The sequence below is a fragment of the Lynx rufus genome, unplaced genomic scaffold (genome assembly GCF_022079265.1).
Source record: "Lynx rufus isolate CCGP_SWC_20201006 ecotype Redwood Valley unplaced genomic scaffold, mLynRuf1.p SCAF_11, whole genome shotgun sequence".
NCBI classification, from domain to species: Eukaryota; Metazoa; Chordata; class Mammalia; order Carnivora; family Felidae; genus Lynx; species Lynx rufus.
This window is the reverse complement of record NW_025814825.1, coordinates 20977393-20994289: the sequence shown is the minus strand read 5'-3', so window position 1 is coordinate 20994289 and position 16897 is coordinate 20977393. Positions and strand designations below refer to the sequence as shown.

Below are 16897 nucleotides of genomic sequence, written 5' to 3'. Positions count from 1 at the left end.
ACTTCTGTACATCTCAGAGAGCTTTAGTGATGGATGATCCAAAATGATAGCTAGCTCCAGGCTACAGACTCCTTACTCAACTAGAACCCAGGCAGCGGGAGAGGACAGGGTGGTGAGGAGTTTCCTGAGCAGTAAGTCAGTAGAGGTGTCACATCTGCCTGGAAGTGCTCGCCCAGACCTCAGGGGTTGGCCCATCCTTCCGGAAGTGTTCGCTTTCTGGCTCCAACCAGGGTGAGTGAGGAGATGACCGCACAGGAAGGTGTCCTGTCACGGGGAGGACAGGGTGGAGTGAAGGTGGCTTTGTATGGGCTGCCAGGCCCCGGCAGGGTGAAGAGAGTGTCTTCACAAAGAGGGTGTCCCGGAACAGGGCTCAGAACCAAGAGAAACAAATGTGTTTTAAGGGGGAGGACAGTTTGGGTGATGACATCATTATTAGCAACTTGCTGACACATTCTCTGTAAATAATGTTTTTAAATTCTCTACGGATAACGCACCCCCCTATCACCTGTATCCTGAGGTGACAGCCTCCCCATCCTCCTCCGTCTGGCCTGTGTTTGGTGTGCCTCAAGCATGAATCCACGCTGAGATGAATACATACGTGAAATAAAAAGGGCAAGTTTGAGGAGAAGTGGGATCTTTACGCAGTACTGGAGTAGTTTCCACAAAAGGGGTATTAGTTCAAAAGAGAGACAGAGCTAACGGTATGGGGGGAAAGTCTGGCCCACACCATCTTAACCACATGATCCGAGTGACGTCGTCGTCACCGAGCTGAGTTGAAACCGGGGCACTTGCTAGAACACAGCATCGTTTTCTGATGTTCCTGCCGGTGTTGCAGGACCTGACTCTAATCCTGAGGCAATACATCAGAAAAACAGAAACCGAGAGACATCCTCAACTAACCTGTTATCACCAAAAAGTGTCAAGGTCCTGGAAGTTAAGGAAAGACTTTGGCACTGTTTCAGATTTCAGGAGATGAGACATGAATACTAAATGGAACACGCAATCTCAAACTGGAAGCTTTTGCCATAAAGGACACCACTGGGGGGCATTTGGCAAATTTTGTGCAGGGCCTGAAGGTTACCTGGGGTTATGGTATCAGTGTTCACTTTTCTTTTCCTTCTTCCCTACCTCCCTCCCTTCCTCCTTTCTTCCCTCCCTCCCTCCCTTCCTCCCTTCCTCCCTTCTTCCCTTCCTCCCTCCCTCCCTCCCTTCCTCCCTCCCTCCCTGCCTCCCTTCTTCCCTTCCTCCCTCCCTTCCTCCCTTCTTCCCTGCCTCCCTCCCTTCCTCCCTTCTTCCCTTCCTCCCTTCCTCTCTTCCTTCCTCCCTCCCCCCCTGCCTCCCTTCTTCCCTTCCTCCCTCTCTTCCTCCCTTCTTCCCTTCCTCCCTTCCTCTCTCCCTTCCTCCCTCCCTCCCTGCCTCCCTTCTTCCCTCCCTCCCTCCCTTCCTCCCTTCTTCCCTTCCTCCCTTCCTCTCTCCCTTCCTCCCTCCCCCCCTGCCTCCCTTCTTCCCTTCCTCCCTCCCTTCCTCCCTTCTTCCCTTCCTCCCTTCCTCTCTCCCTTCCTCCCTCCCTCCCTGCCTCCCTTCTTCCCTCCCTCCCTCCCTTCCTCCCTTACTCCCTTCCTCCCTCCCTTCCTTCCTTCTTCCCTTCCTCCCTTCCTCTCTCCCTCCCTCCCTCCTCCCCCTGCCTCCCTTCTTCCCTTCCTCTCTTCCTCTCTCCCTTCCTCCCTCCCTCCCTGCCTCCCTTCTTCCCTCCCTCCCTCCCTTATTCCTTTCCTCCCTCCCTTCCTCCCTTCTTCCCTTCCTCTCTCCCTCCATTCCTCCCTTCTTCTCTCCCTCCCTCCCTTCCTCCCTCCCTCCCTGCCTCCCTTCTTCCCTCCCTCCCTCCCTCCCTTCCTCCCTTCTTCCCTTCCTCCCTCCCTCCCTGCCTCCCTTCTTCCCTCCCTCCCTCCCTCCCTTCTTCCCTTCCTCCCTCCCTCCCTTCCTCCCTTCCTCCCTCCCTCCCTTCCTCCCTTCCTCCCTCCCTCCCTCCCTTCCTCCCTTCTCTCTCTGCCCCTCTCTCTTTTTTTTGTAGCAGAAAGGCATTCAGAACGCTCCAGACAGGAGAGAAATCATGATGAAAGAGACACAGGAACAGCACCCCCAGTTCGGGGAACTTGGAGCATTCTCTGTCAGAAAGTTGCGGAAGGGGAAGCGTCAGGGCCCAGGTAATGAGACGAAGAATGAGGTAACGACGGATCATTTTATGAGACTTTTGGATGCCGCATTTTAAAATATCGGCATCAAGCGGCACAAATGACTTAAAGGATGAAATAATATTTAAATATTTTAAAAACAGTATTTGCAACCGTGTGGATTTCTTGACCTTGATGACTACATCGAGGTTGTAGAGGCAAACCTGTCTGTGTGAAAGGCAAATTAAAGACCGGGATGATGGAGTGTCCTGTTGGCAACCTGTTCTCATGGGCTCAGGGGAAAAAAAAAAAAAAAAAAAAAAAAATAGTACTGTCCCTGCAGTTTTTCTGTAAGCTTGCTACTGCGACAAAATAATAATTTAAGAAAGCAAATCAAGGTTCAAAGAGTTATATAACAAGACCAAGGCCACATGGATAAAGTTATATAACACGACCAAGGCCACATGGATAAAGTTATATAACACGACCAAGGCCACATGGATAAAGTTATATAACACGACCAAGGCCACATGGATAAAGTTATATAACACGACCAAGGCCACATGGATGATACGTGGCTGGCCCAAACTGCAACGCAGGTGCCTCTGACTTGTAAATCTCCACCCTCCCCGACGTGGCCCTGGACAGCCCCGCTGCCTCCCCCAAGTCCTTCTATTTCTACCCAACAAGACCCCTGTTCCTGTTCCTTCACCTGCAGAACAGTCGTCCCTCACCCAAACCGCGTTGAGGTCCTCTCGACGGAACTGTTTTCCCCTACCCAGCCCTGTGCTGGCTCCAACTCCCCCATCCCGCCAGCCGGCACCGGAACCGGAACCCGCGGTGGGACCGCACAGCAGGCAGCCGCAGGGCTCCGGGGGAGCCCTGGCTGTTCCCACACTCTTCCCAAAGACCCCGAGATTTCTCAAACCGCTTACAAGGAAGCACGGTGATTTTTTCTTGCCTTGGCTCCCCATTGTGAGCACCCCTACAGGTAGAGATTCCCTGCTGATCGGGTGCCTTGAATCGGGAATCTCATCGCTTACGGCTTCATATGCTCCTCTATCACTTAATCTCCATTGCAGGTTACCCGTGGCCAAAACCAGAAACTGCTGCTCTCCTGTGACTTCCAGGCACGGCCCTGCCTCCCCACAGCTGAGCCTGCCAGGACAGAGGAAAGGGGAACATGGAAAGGGTTTGCCTGCGACTCTGATCCATGTGCCCACTGACTTAGCCATGGGCTCCAGAAGCAGGAGCTGTGAAGCTGGGGTGGGGAGTAGGGGATGTGTATGGGCCGCTCGGTGGTGAGGCGTGTCCCATGACACACACTTGGTCCTAGCTCCACCTGACCACCCTCTTCTTAAGCCATGGCCTCTGTACTGCCTGGAACCAAATGGCCCCCTCCCAAGAGCTGAAGAGGCTCTGGAACCGGAATGGCCCCGGGAAGGAGTCACATGGAGACATTCCTGTAGGTCTTTGCTCCCCTGGGAAAAGAGTACAACCCTCGTATGTCGTCTCCTGCTGGTGGGCATCTGGGGGATGGTGGTGGTGGTTCTACGAATGTGTCACCAGCCAGGACGGGGCCGAGGCCCAGGAGGGAGAAGGCTCCCTTTGCTGCGTGCCCCCGCCGGTGCCTATGTAAGTGTTCTCCCCTTTCACTGCTGGGGAAGTCAGAGTCCCACCCCATGAGACATTTCCCTGCTTACGGGCCTGGAGTTTCTCTTTAGCCGGTTTTCTAAGTGCCCCTCCAGCCTGAGTGCCCCGAGAGGGAATGTTGCTGTGTAAACAAGATGGCCGCTTCCTGACTGGCCCTTCCCCAAATAGAGGCCCTTGTGACAGGAGCCTCTCTGGGGTGGAGAGGAAGCCTGGTAGCCTGCATCCATATAAATGGTGCTGCCCACCTCTCCACTCTGACCTGAAGGCAGAGATCCCCGTGGGCTCTGTTGGATGGGTAAGTTTAGCCCCATCCCGTCCTACCCAGTGCCCGGGTTACAGGCCATGAGAGCCAGCCCAGCAATCACAAGCGCAACTAAGGGTCAGCCTGGGAAGAAGGGGGCCTCCGCATGCACCACGGGGAGTTGTTCCCAGAATCATAACTATGGATGCAGGAAGATGGGCTTGAGAATATCCTTATACTCTGCCATGCTCCTCGGCCAGATCCACTCTCCCTGGAAACTCTCTGCCAGCGAGGGAGAGGACAGCCTGCCAAGGAGAAGGGGGACTCCCCAGCAGCAGGGGGAGGGGGGGCATGGGATGTCCTATCATAGACACTGGTCATCTATTGTTTATCCTCAGGAACATGGCCCCTTAGACCCCGCAAGAGGGTAGCTGAGAGTATAGGAACAGAGGGAGTGAACCCCAAAGCCTGAGAGGGACAGGTCAGAATTGTCTCCAGGGCACAGAAGTTTTAGCAGAAGTCAAGACAGGTGACACGAGTTCCTGCGGTCACACAACGAGGTATGACCAGAGATTGCATTAGAAGCCAGGCCCCCTGACAGCCCAGGCCCTCCCCACCAGCCCAGGTGCCACACGGCCTCCAGCCCGAGAGGTGAGGCATGAGACTGCAGAGGAGGCCGGGGGTTTCCAAGGATAGTTGGGGTCTTTCTCAAAGTCTTGTCTGTACCTGCCCGAGCCCTCGGGCCTGGCCCTGTGCCTGAATCTTGACAAAGCCCAGCAAGGGGGAAACCTTTGCAAATGCTTCAGATGGGCCAGTGGCCCTTTCTTTCTGCAGGAGGAACCACTGCAACAGAAGCCATGTTGCTGTCCTCTTTGGTCCTCACTCTGGCCTTGCTGATGGCTTCCGGCACTGAGTACAAGGTGAAGGAGGTCTGTATCGGAAGTCCTGGCGTCCCTGGCACTCCTGGATCTCACGGCCTGCCAGGCAGAGATGGGAGAGACGGCATCAAAGGAGACCCTGGGCCTCCAGGTACTGAGTGAGAGGCCGAGCCTCAGCCGAGGGACAGTGACCTGCCTTCAGGAGGCCCACCCGTCCAGGGCTCTGGGCTGGGTCCAACGGTCGGCCGGATGGTGGGCATGGTGGGCGGTCCCTGGGGGGCCTTAGACTAGAGCAGCCCTGGAGAGTCTACCCTCAAAGTGCCTATGAGGTGACAGGTGAGTCAGCTCGGCTGATAAGGGAGGTCACTTCACATCAGCCCCAGCCCGACTGTGGGTGGTGGATACGACAGATCAGTGTCCCCTTCTCTTTCCAGGCCCGATGGGCCCGCCTGGAGGAACACCAGCCTGCTCCGGGTCTAATGGGCTGACCGGAGCCCCTGGCGTCGCTGGAGAGCGTGGCGTACAGGGGGAGCCTGGCGAGAGAGGCCCTCCAGGTGAGCGGGCCGCATCCACACGGGCACTGCGCCCACGTGACCAGCTACATGCGGGATGATGGGGATCAGACAGAACCGTGGAGGTCCCCGAAAGTCATGGCGCTCAACCTAAGTAAGAGAAGATGAGGCCGAGGAGAGGAGCCGGAGATGCCTAAGTAGTGCGCCACAGGGAGGGACTGTGGGTGCCGAGAGCGCTCCACACATTGGGACAGGCAGGGCGTCAGGGGTGGAGTGGGGACAGCATGGGAGGCAGGGAAGGCACTTCCTAGGGCTGAGGCACTGGGGGGCATTGTGAAAGGTGTAGGGAGCTAGATGGGGTCCAGGCGATGAGGTGAATGGGAGCCCCCCACACAGAGCGGAACTCCAAAGCTCAGAGCGGTGACCAAGGTCAACCAGGAGGCTGCAGAAAGAGCCAGGTTTGCTTTTGGTGGAGGGTGAGGGAAGGGAGCTTGTGTCCAAACCGGAAAAATCCATAGGAGTGGGCAGACAGAGCCATTAAAGGACAGGCAGGAAAGACGCGCAGGGAGGGGTCCAGCAGGTGCAGGGCTGCGTCAAAGGATGCAGCGCGTGTGGACCCATACTCCAGGGCCTGAGTGGTGGGTATGGACAAGCAAAGGGCAGAATGCCAGGCTTGCAGCTGGCAGCATGCCTGCTTGGCAGCTAGTGGGGGGGGGTCTTTGTTGGCTCGCCCTCATCTTGGGTGGGAATCTCTTGACAGGGCTTCCAGCTTCCCTAGACGAGGAGCTCCAAACCACGCTCCGTGACTTGAGACATCAGATCCAGCAGGCCATGGGAGGTAAGGGGGCTCCCCAGGGCCTCTAGCACAGTGGGTCTCCCGTAAGTTCCTCTGCTGCCCAGCATCAGGTTCCAGAACCTAGAGCCTTTTTTTAAGTTTATTTATTTATTTTGAGAGAGAGAGGGACAGAGAGAGGATGCATGAGCAAGCAGGGAAGAGGCAGAGAGAGAGAGAGAGGGAGAGAGAGAGAATCCCAAGCAGGCTCCATGCTGTCAGTGCAGAGCCCAACTCGGGGCTCGATCCCACGAACTGTGAGATCATGACCTGAGCAAAAATCAAGAGCTGGACGCTTAACAGAATGAACCACCCAGGTGCCCCCAGACCCTAGAGACTTGACAAACAGGCATGGATAGGCAGGTCTTGGGGGAAAAGAATGAAACTTTCCCTTTCCTGATGTCTTTGAATGACTCAGAAAGCCAGAGGTAGACACAGATCAGTTCCCTATGTCAGGGGAGTGCAAGGTCTCTGCCTATGTTGCTTTCTGTCGAGCCCCAGGAAAATGCAGTTGTTAAATGGGTGGCCAATAAGTAGGTGTTAAATGGGTGAACAAATGAATGGGATGATGAGAGCATGGAGGGGAATTTGGGAAGACTGGGGTTGGTGGAGGGAGGAGAGGCAGAGAGGGCGTGAAGGCCGAGAGCCCGAGTGAGGGAAGGGACTTAGATCCAGAGCGATCTGTGGCCTGACTCGGTTCTTCTGCTCCAGTCCTAAGTTTGCAGGAGTCCATGCTGGTAGTGGGAGAAAAGGTCTTCTCCACCAATGGGCAGTCGGTTAATTTTGATGTCATTAGAGAGTCATGTGCCAGAGCAGGTGGCCGCATTGCTGTCCCGACGAGCCCAGAAGAGAACGAAGCCATCGCCAGCATCGTGAGGAAGCACAACACTTATGCCTACCTGGGCCTGGAGGAGGGCCCCAGCCCTGGAGACTTCTGCTACCTGGATGGGGCCCCCGTGAATTACACCAACTGGTACCCAGGGGAGCCCAGGGGTGGGGGCAAAGAGAAGTGCGTGGAGATGTACACAGACGGGCAGTGGAATAACAAAAACTGCCTGCAGTACCGCCTGGCCATCTGTGAGTTTTGAGCGGGCGCCCAGGCCACAGGGTAGATAGGGCCCTGCCTTGCCTTTCGGCCTCCATCCTGAAGATGCACCTGATCTCTGAGATGCCCCTTTTCAACAAAATTGTATTTGTGGCTGTCAGGGCGGGAGGCATGCTTAGCCACTCCACTCCCCCGACAGGCCCTGTATCCCCACCCACATCATGAATCAGTCTGACACTCCCCCTGAGCCCTTCCCGGTAATGCATTCTGGGCCCCACTCCTTTGGAAGAGACGGAGACCTCCTTCTTCCTCGTCTTGTCCAGTCCCTTCATTTCTAGATGGCAACAGTGAGGTCCCGGGATGGAAGTTCCCTCCAAAATCACACAGAAGGTGGCTGCTTCCTGGCTTCCCCTACTCTTAACTCTGCAGACTACCACCTGCCCAGCCCCATCAAGATTTAGCAGTTCTGGTCAAGCATAATGATAGAGACAAGTGGAATTCTGGGGAATTCCAAATGTGGGAGCTAAGGACCCATTTGGGATTATCCGGTCTCTGTCTCCGTGAGGTCAGAGGGCAAGGTGGTGTCCCAGCATGGTGGAGGCCAACCTAACCCTGACGATTGGCACGGATTATCCACTTCCTTGAGTCTTGGGTTGCCTGCTCAAATCCCTGACCTAAAAGCAGCTAGTTTACTCCACTAGGGAAGATCTCATCCCTGACCCCAGAGGTAATCCAAGCTCCTTCCTGCCGATGAACATATCCCCACACCGTTTTGGGTCTCCGTAAGTTGCTCACACCACCCACACCACAAGCTATTTATCGAGCACGTAAATAGTGTATGTGCCGAGTCTGGGTACCCAGAAACTTGCCAAGCACTTCTAATACATCTTTTGGAGTATGATTTCATCTTTACCCAACACCATAGGCTCAGCCTTATTTTCCCCATTTTTATACAAGGACACTGAAACTTAGAGAAGTTAAGTGTTTTGAGTTTTATTACTTGGGGCAAGTGGCAGAGGCTGGATTCACACCTATCTACCTGGACCTGAAGTTTATGCTCACAACCACGTCACCTCTTGCTGGACAGAGGCGATTTCTGTGTAATAAATCATGACTGCGTTAACGTGAGTTTTCATTGCTTTGGTTTCAAGAAATAACACGTTTCCAGGTGCTTGGGTGGCTCTGTCCTCTGTCATTAAGCATCTTACTTCAGCTCGGGTCATGATCCCACGGTTGGTGACTTAGAGTCCCTCACTGGGTGTGCTCGAGCCCTTAATTGGGTGAACATGAACCCCATTTCAGGTGAGCCCTGCTTCTCTCTCTCTCCTTCCTTCTCTCTCTCTCTGCCCCTCACTCACCTGTGCCCTCTCTCTCTCTCAAAAAAAAAAAAAGAAAGAAAGAGAGAGAGAAAGAAAGAAAAGAAAGAAAGAAAGAAAGAAAGAAAGAAAGAAAAAGAAACAACACATTTCTGTATTTTTGTAAATCAAATTAACTCTGGTTCCAAGCCCCCACTTGCCTGAAAAATGGACCATTGGGGTCTCAGGTAAATGCCTTCTTTGTTGGATGGGAGAGGTGACCTGCTTCCAACTGGTGCAGCTATATGTTGTACACACATATGGTACGAGCGTATGGTGAGCTACAAAAAACACCTGGAAGAACATATGGGCATCATCATTGAGGGCCGGTGTTAAGATAATGCTTGATCTAAGTCCTCATGGTCCCTTGATGGGTGGTAATATCATGCCTTCCATTTTCCGCTTAGCCACCTGGATGTTTTCCATAGCCCAAAGATGATGGCATTCGGGGCTCTGTCCCAGCCTCTGTGAGCCACCTCAGCCTCAGGTCTACATGAAAAGGGACCATGTCCCTGTGCTCCAGGGATGTGTGGGAATCAGACTGCGTCTCTACTTGCTTGAGGGGGCAGGAGACACGTATGTGCCCCATCTCCAGAAAGGTCCCCCCTTCTCCTACCTTTACATCTTCAAATGCTCTCGCTCACTGCATCTTTTCTTGGGCAAAAGAGAGCTGTGGATCAAACCCCACCAGCCCAGGTGGAAATGAGTAGAAATATTTCTCATCTTTCTTAAATGTTAAGTTTTCATCGGGCCACCCTGCCACGTGGGCTTAGGGCCCAGCATACGAATTATTGGGGCTTCCCCAAAATTCAAAAAAGCAAAAAAGGGAAGCATATTTTTGCTATTTTATAGACGAACAATCTAAGCCTCTGGCAATTGATGTCTTCTCCTTTCTTCTTAGTGTTATTTTTATTTACTTTATGGTTTTATTTGCTATGGTTACTGTATTATTTTTTACCACTTTAAAGTAAGTATCCCTGGTTTATAAGGAAGCCATTGATTTTTTGTTGATCTTCTATACAAACATCTTTTTGGATTCTCATTTTGCCCTTAATATTTTTGATATAATTATCTTATATTTTGTAAATTCTATGAATGTTGTTACAGATGACAGAAATTCTGCTTGTTCCTTATAATATTTATATGTCTTGAACATCATTTTAATCTTCTGTATGGGCCAAGAGCCCCCATACATTGTTGAAGATGCTCAATGATAAATATCTTTTGGGGGCACTAAGTGTATACGGAAAACCATTCATAATAGCATGTGTTAACTTAATCTGTTAACATTGAAAGTCATTTATTGCAGTTAAGTCGTTTCCCACACCACCTGGGTACTGGCATCTAGAGCCCGCAGATGAAAATAAGAGGTTTTACGTGCCTCACCATTTAAGGTTGGAGAGACATCCCAGGAATGGCACCATGGAACCTGAGAGGTCTCACCATGGGTGGTTTGGTGATTCTCCTCCTTTTGGTCAGTATAAGAAGGACTAAAGAGGGGAAAGGAGGCCGACCCACCTTGGATGCCATACCTACTTCCATAGTGGAAACTATCCCTTCCATAGGCGTGGGGAGGGGACTCTCCTAGCATCCTAATCTTAGCGAGTAGGGATGCTCAAATTGCTTCGCCTTCCCTGGAATGCGAAGGGGGAAATTTTCCTGTTCTACAATCGCTGATGTGCTGACCCGGCTGGGGCACGGGGAGGTGGAGGGGAGAACGGACCCGTGAGCAGGAGTGTTCCAGGGCAATGTGGATTGCCACCACCTGGATGGGGTTTCCCAGGGTCCGTATGAATGTCAGTGTCATGGAAGCAAGCCAGGTTTAAACTCTACTTATGAGCAGGTTGCCCCTGGGAACACGAAGAACAAGAACCTCTGAAGTGAAATATCCACTGACCTGATGTTAAGGGTAGGGAGCACACAGCTGGAGGCTCTCACAGAGTCCTTTCTTGAAGACCCAGCTTCTGAGAGGAACTGTCACTGGGAATCAGTCATACAAAGGGACCTAACAAGCAGTCAGGGGCGGGCTAAGAAGCAGCAGTGTCCCCACTGACATGTGGTTCCTCCCGCAAGTGGCTATTGCCCACCTTTGGCACCATCATTCTCTCCACCCCCTACATGCTCAGAGAAGCAAGAGAGAAGGCCACTGCCCACCCTTCACTTCAAGAAACCCCAGCCTCAAGCCTGGCCAACACCCTCTGGCCAGCGTGGTGATGAATCACAGGTGAAATGGAGATCCCACTGACAAAACTGGAGGCCGATAATCATTTGGACTGGGTCTTAAATCAGCCCTATAGGGGCACCTAGGTTGCTCAGTTGGTTGAGCATCTGACTCTTGATTTCAGCTCAGGTCATGATCCCCAGGTCATGGGATCAAGCCCCACATCGGGCTCCACACTGAGTGTGGAGCCTGCTTGGGATTTTCTCTCTCTCTCTCTCTCTCTCTCTCTCTCTCTCTCTCTCCCCCTCCCTCTCCCTCTCCCCCAAAATAAAATAAAATAAAATAAAATAAAATAAAATAAAATAAATCAGCCCTAGAAAGTTTGCATTGCCGGCATCTGGGGGAAAAAAAGTATGAAAAATTGTAAGACCACGTGTTAGTTTTGAGAACAGGGTGAGCTTCAAGCTTCCAGATTGTACACGTCTGCATTAAGACTCTCAATCAAACTTGTTATATATTAAATTAGTGAGTTACATGGATTTGTTTTTTGATATTGAACCATCCTTCCATTCCTGGGATACACCTTACTTGGTCAAATTAGTGGCTGATACTCTCATCACACTTACTTGGTGCCAGATTCTACACTTGGGTTAACTCATGTAATCCTCATCGACCCTACTGTGGAGATGCTGTTATTATCTCCAATTTACAAATAAGAATATTGGGGCACACAGAGGTTAAAGTGCTTTGCCAAAGGTCATGCGGCCAGTTCAAGGAGGACCTGGGCCATGAATACAGGAAGTCAGATTCCAGAGACTGTGCTATTAACCAGTGATGCAGGGCTGGACTTTAATAGTTACTTCTGGCTTTCAGGTGGGTTTGTGTGTGCTCCACATCATCTAATTATTCTGATATTAGTGGTAGCGGGGACATATTCTTCCCATGATTGGAAAAGCCAAGAAGAGGCCAGATTCAACCTGCACATGCATTTAAAGCACCGCTCCTTTGTGTCTGCTCACCCTCACACGGCCGAGCCAAATATCACAGGGGTTGGGATGTAGGGGACTCTACATACCCCAGTGGAGGCTCTGCAAAATACCATGGCCAAGGGCATGGATATAGAATTCTATGACATGGAGAAGTAAAATAGCAGGAACAATAATCCAAACTACCATGGTCAGATTTGCCAAGATTATTTATTGTGTTTTTGCAAAGAATCGTTTTTAAAAATTGTATTATTAGCTTCAGAGTGATTTCTTTATTCCACTTCATTGATTTCATTATTTAAATTTTTCTTTCTCCTTCCTTCCTTCCTTCCTTCCTTCCTCTTCCTCCCTCTTCCTTCCTCCTTCTTCCTTCCTTCCTTCCTTCCTTCCTTCCTTCCTTCTTTCCTTCCTTCCTCTTCCTCCCTCTTCCTTCCTCCTTCCTTCATTCTCCTTCCTTCCTTCTCCTTCCTTCCTTCCTTCTTCCTTCCTTCTTCCTTCCTCCTTCCTTCCTTCCCTTCCTTCCTTCCTTTCCTTCTTTTCTTTTCTTTTCTTTTCTTTTCTTTTCTTTTCTTTTCTTTCACCATCTTTTTAAAAATATCAATTCATCAGGGCACCTGGGTAGCACGGACAGTTGAACATCCGACTCTTGATTTCAGGTCAGGTCATGATCTCATGGTTCTTGGGTTCGAGCCCCACATCGGGCCCTGTGCTGACAGTGCAGAGCCTGCTTGGGAATCTCTCTTTCTCTCTCTGTCCTTTCTTTGCTCTCTCTTTCTCTCAAAATAAATAAGTAAAACTTAAAAATAATAAAAAATGAAAAATATCAATTTATCTGTAACACAGAGTCAACAATACTTGGAGGACTAGCTTTGAGGCTTGTTGTACCAGGCAGATTTCTTTCTGCTTATTTCCTACTGTGTTGGGTGATTTTCACAAAGTGAACTCAAACTTGCCTGATCTCCAACTGAGAAAATCCTGAGGTGCCCAGGATGCACGTCCCTATGGTGCACCAGGTTGTGATGAGCTGAAACTCATCTTGAAACTCAAGATGAAAAATTATGTTTCATCTTGGCCTTAATAACAAAATTCAATAATAATCATGGGGGCACCTGGGTGGTTCAGTCAGTTAAGCGTCCGACTCTTGATTTCCGCTCAGGCTGTGAGATTGGAGCCCTTGAGTGGGGCTCTGCTTAGGATTCTCTCTCTACCTCTCTCTGCCCCTCCCCCACTCATTCTCTTCCCCCCAAAATAAATAAACCTTAAAAAATCATCATCGTCATCATAGCAGAATAATAATAATAGCATACATTAAAACATGGACCTACAAGAGGACAGACATAAGAATATGCATCTTCAAGGGAAGACCTTCCCCACCGGAGTTAAGGCTTTCTTATTGTCCCTCTGCTCATCCCTCCTCCCTCCTCCAGTCGTGTTCTCTCCCCTACTTCCCAAGCCACCTTTCCTCTAGTCTGGAGCATGTAGGGTTCTGGTTTTATGTAATTCTCTCGGTTTTAAATTCCCACCTTTCTGGGAGGTCTGCCCATTTGCTGCATGGGTTGAATAGTCTTTGTCCTCCGAGCTCGGGGCCCTTCAAAGTTGTGTCAATGGCACCAGGAAACACAGCCCTGAGAGGGGTCTTCTGTACGATGGGCCCCAGGAATCTGGGAGTACACAGAGCTGAAGACCCTTGAGAAGCCAGAACACCAATCACAAGGCAGAGTCAAGAGGAAGTGGCCCCGCCCCGACTCCTCACCAGGGAAAAAGCAAACCTCTCCAGCTGTTTGGTAAGGCTAAGTGTTTCAAAGAGTGAGTGTAAGTTTGCAGGGAGGGCGGGAATCAAAGGTCAGGTCAGGGACTTGAAAAAGGCCACTTGATCAGGCTCGGGAGATAAGAAGCTGACGCTACTGGAAACCCAGGCACGGAGGAACCGTGGATTGGTCTGGTGCCTGCTCCTGCTCAGGGTCTCTTCTCCTCCCAGGGGACTCTCTCAGGGGACTCTTCCTGCGTGCCCAGCCCTGGGATGTGCCCTGGGAGACAAGCCAGGAAGGTATCTGGGAAAGTGGGCACTGACGTGAGCCATGGCTGGAGAGTAGTCGGGCAGGCTGCTTTGAGGAGGTGATGCGGAAGGACTCGTTCATCTGTAATTGTTTATCCAGCACTCTCTCTGCTTCCAGGCACCCTTCTGGGTGGGGCCACAACAGCTGAGAACCACACCCCCGTTCTGGAGAAGTTCTTATTCTAAAGGAGTGCGGTGGTCAAGGAGTATACAATTAGGTAAACAAGACAGTTTTACGGGGAGAGAAATTACAGGCAGAGAATTAAACCAGGAAGACACGATAGAGTGGCCACTTAAAATTCAATGGTAAAGGAAAGCCCTTCCTCCAGAGATAGTATTTAATCTGAAATGTGAATGACAACAAACAGTCATGCAGAGGTAGAGGGAAGTGTCCTAGGCTGGAACAGCAATGCAAGTGCCCGCATTCAACTTTGAACTTGAGTGATTTACAAATACTTCCTCCCCTGTGGCTCCCTCTGTGACGTGGGTGCCTCATCCAAAGATGACATTATTTTTTCTCAAAATTTTTTTTAACGTTTATTCAGACTTGAGAGAGAGTGTGAACAGGGGGAAAGGCAGAGAGAGAGGGAGACACAGAATCCGAAGCAGAATCCAGGCTCGGGGCTGTCAGCACAGAGCCCGACGCGGGGCTCGAACTCACAAACCGTGAGATCATGACCTGAGCCGAAGCTGGACCCTTAACCGACTGAGCCACCCAGGCGCCCCCAAAGATGACATTTAAAGGGAAGCATGAGGGGACTCAGTGGTTAACCACCCCTCCCCCACCGCAGTAAGCCTAACACAAATGGAAGGGTGAACTAGTCAGAGCAGCTGACACAGAGGTGTGTGCCTGTTCACGTAGGTGTGTGTGTACGTGCGTGTGCATATGCGTGAAGTCACATGCTTGGTAGAGCGTCAAACGGTGTCTCTTCTAGAAATGAATATCTGGAGGAAACTAGCGGCTAGACTCTGAGTCTGGAGAGTCAGAGTGGTGGAGCTGTGGGGGTGGGCGCATGGGAGGGGGCAACGGAGGGAGGACTTTAGGGTATTAAAATAGTGAGCTGTCCAGTGCTGAGCCTCCGACCCCACCAGCAGCCCTGGAGAGCTGCCCAGTGCACAGCGGCTCTAAGGACAGTTGTTTATTAATCTGGGGTTGAAGGCCAGTCCGGCACTGTCCCTGGTCATCAGGTTAATTGGGCCTGACGTCCCTGGGCTGGAGGACCTGCTTCCCTGCCATAGCCTCAGTGCTTTGAGGAGGCCCTAGTAAGTCATTCCTGGAGGACAGAGGTAAAGGCCCCGGGCCAGGGGTCTGGCCACTCGACTTGATCGTGTGAGGTCCGGGCAGGGACTTTGGTGGGGGGTTCAGGTCCACTCAGGGCCTCTATCTCCAGCTGACCTGGGGCATTTGAATCCTTCCAGGGTCCACTTGACCTTCTGTGAACTAAAGGGTGGTCTTTCCAGCCAAAGAGAAGAATGGAAGTGGGGTGTGTCCGCCAGCAACATGTTTAAGCCCTGACTTTGGCCTCCAGCATAATTAGGGGAAGTTAAAAAAAAAGAAAAAAGAAAAAAGATAGAAAGCAGAAAGGAGGAGAAGAATGTGATCAAGAAAGTTCTCCTCCAGGGGTGCCTGGGTGGCTCAGTCGGTTAAGCGTCCGACTTCAGCTCAGGCCATGATCTCACCCTCCGTGAGTTCGAGCCCCGCGTCAGGCTTTGTGCTGATGGCTCAGAGCCTGGAGTCTGCTTTGGGTTCTGTGTCTCCCTCTCTCTTCTGCCCTTCCCCTGCTCATGCTCTGTTTCTCTCTGTCTCAAAAATAAATAAAAACATTAAAAAATTTTAAAAAGAAAAAAAGAAAAAAAAGTTCTCCTCCAACTTATTACTTCTCACTGAGTCCTGGAGGAAGGGAAGGGTTAAGCGGCTGACAGGCCAGGGAAGGCAAGGGCAGATTCAGGAGTTAGGGAGCAAGGCCCGGGGACACTGGGATTAGAGCCTCGAGAGGCCCAGCGGCTGCCAAGGTTTCCTGGAAAGGGGGCCAGCTTGAGCAAAAGCTGGATGAGAATCTGGCGGTGGGATCAGGGCACAGAGCTGGGGAGGCGTCTGGGCAGCATGCAGAGGACGCTGCCAGGAGAAGGAACAGACCGGACAGCATGCCAGCTCCAGCGTGAACAGAAATTTTAGGAGCCTGGGTTCTGGCTGGCACACGTGACCTCTCAGTGGAAAACCTCAAGCCAAGGGAAGGAGAAAATCCGTCTCATCTGGCCGGGATCGAGGACCGAAAGAGGTTCTGTTCTGAGGGTCAGAACCCTGCCTCAGGGCACTCTGGGTCCTGAGCCCCCACCAAGTGCCTGTCACAAAAGAGACACTTGCTACAAGATGATTGACAAGCTGTGGGGGAAACAGCTGTACACGATCCTGAGGGCGGATGGGGCCTGGAGTGAAAGACGGACTTTTACATGAAATGAGAGAACGGATGTCATAAACCGGGTCCTGCCTCATGTCATCTGCTAGAGTTTGTCTAACTTTAGGGCCCATGGGAAGGGGAAGAAGAGGGAAACTGAGGCTCCCTTGGCCCTCAAGACTCCTCAAGGGAGTCAAGAAAGAGAGTCAAAGCTCACACAGGCGATCAGCTCTCTGCCTTTGCCAGGCCACTGGGAGCGGGGCTAATTTGTGATTTCCAGATCCCATGGGCCCTCATGCACAGGGTGGCCTAAGCTACCCAGGCTTGAACCCACAGGGGCACGGGAGCCCCAGGGAGAATGGGCCCCTGTTGTGTTACTCTTGTGTATATGACTCTGTTACATTACCTTTGTTTTAGCACCTCTACGACTTTTTACTTGTGTGTTTCCCCTGTGGTGTGAGAGTAACTCAGAGCCGAGGGCTATACTAGTCCCCTCTGGGTCTGCCGCCCCCAACACAGGGTCCAGCGCACCAGAGGTGATAGCAAAGGTTGACTGAACAAGATGAGACAGAATTATTTTCCTTGACTTTCTCCACTCTAAGGTGAGGACC

General features: G+C 51.5%; 1 protein-coding gene across 2 annotated transcripts; it reads left to right on the top strand.

Moving 5' to 3' along the window:
• The first annotated feature begins 4904 nt into the window (after nucleotides 1-4904).
• On the top strand, nucleotides 4905-7375 carry LOC124506503 (pulmonary surfactant-associated protein A-like). Of its 2 annotated transcripts, none has more exons than XM_047072597.1 (4): nucleotides 4905-5094; nucleotides 5378-5497; nucleotides 6216-6293; nucleotides 6999-7375. In XM_047072597.1, exons 1-4 carry the CDS (start codon nucleotides 4923-4925, stop codon nucleotides 7373-7375), a joined length of 747 nt encoding a protein of 248 aa, XP_046928553.1. In that variant the 5' UTR covers nucleotides 4905-4922. The 2 variants fall into 2 exon arrangements, with proteins under 2 accessions (XP_046928553.1, XP_046928551.1); XM_047072595.1 differs by having other exon boundaries at nucleotides 4923-5007; nucleotides 5438-5497.
• The last annotated feature ends 9522 nt before the right edge of the window (nucleotides 7376-16897 follow it).

Bases quoted from the DNA above. Each gene is read 5' to 3' on its own strand.
- LOC124506503 (XM_047072597.1), top strand. From the start codon at position 4,923: ATGTTGCTGTCCTCTTTGGTCCTCACTCTGGCCTTGCTGATGGCTTCC. The intron at 5,095-5,377 runs GTACTGAGTGAG...TTCTCTTTCCAG, and splicing joins AGGAGACCCTGGGCCTCCAG to GCCCGATGGGCCCGCCTGGA. The intron at 5,498-6,215 runs GTGAGCGGGCCG...ATCTCTTGACAG, and splicing joins TGGCGAGAGAGGCCCTCCAG to GGCTTCCAGCTTCCCTAGAC.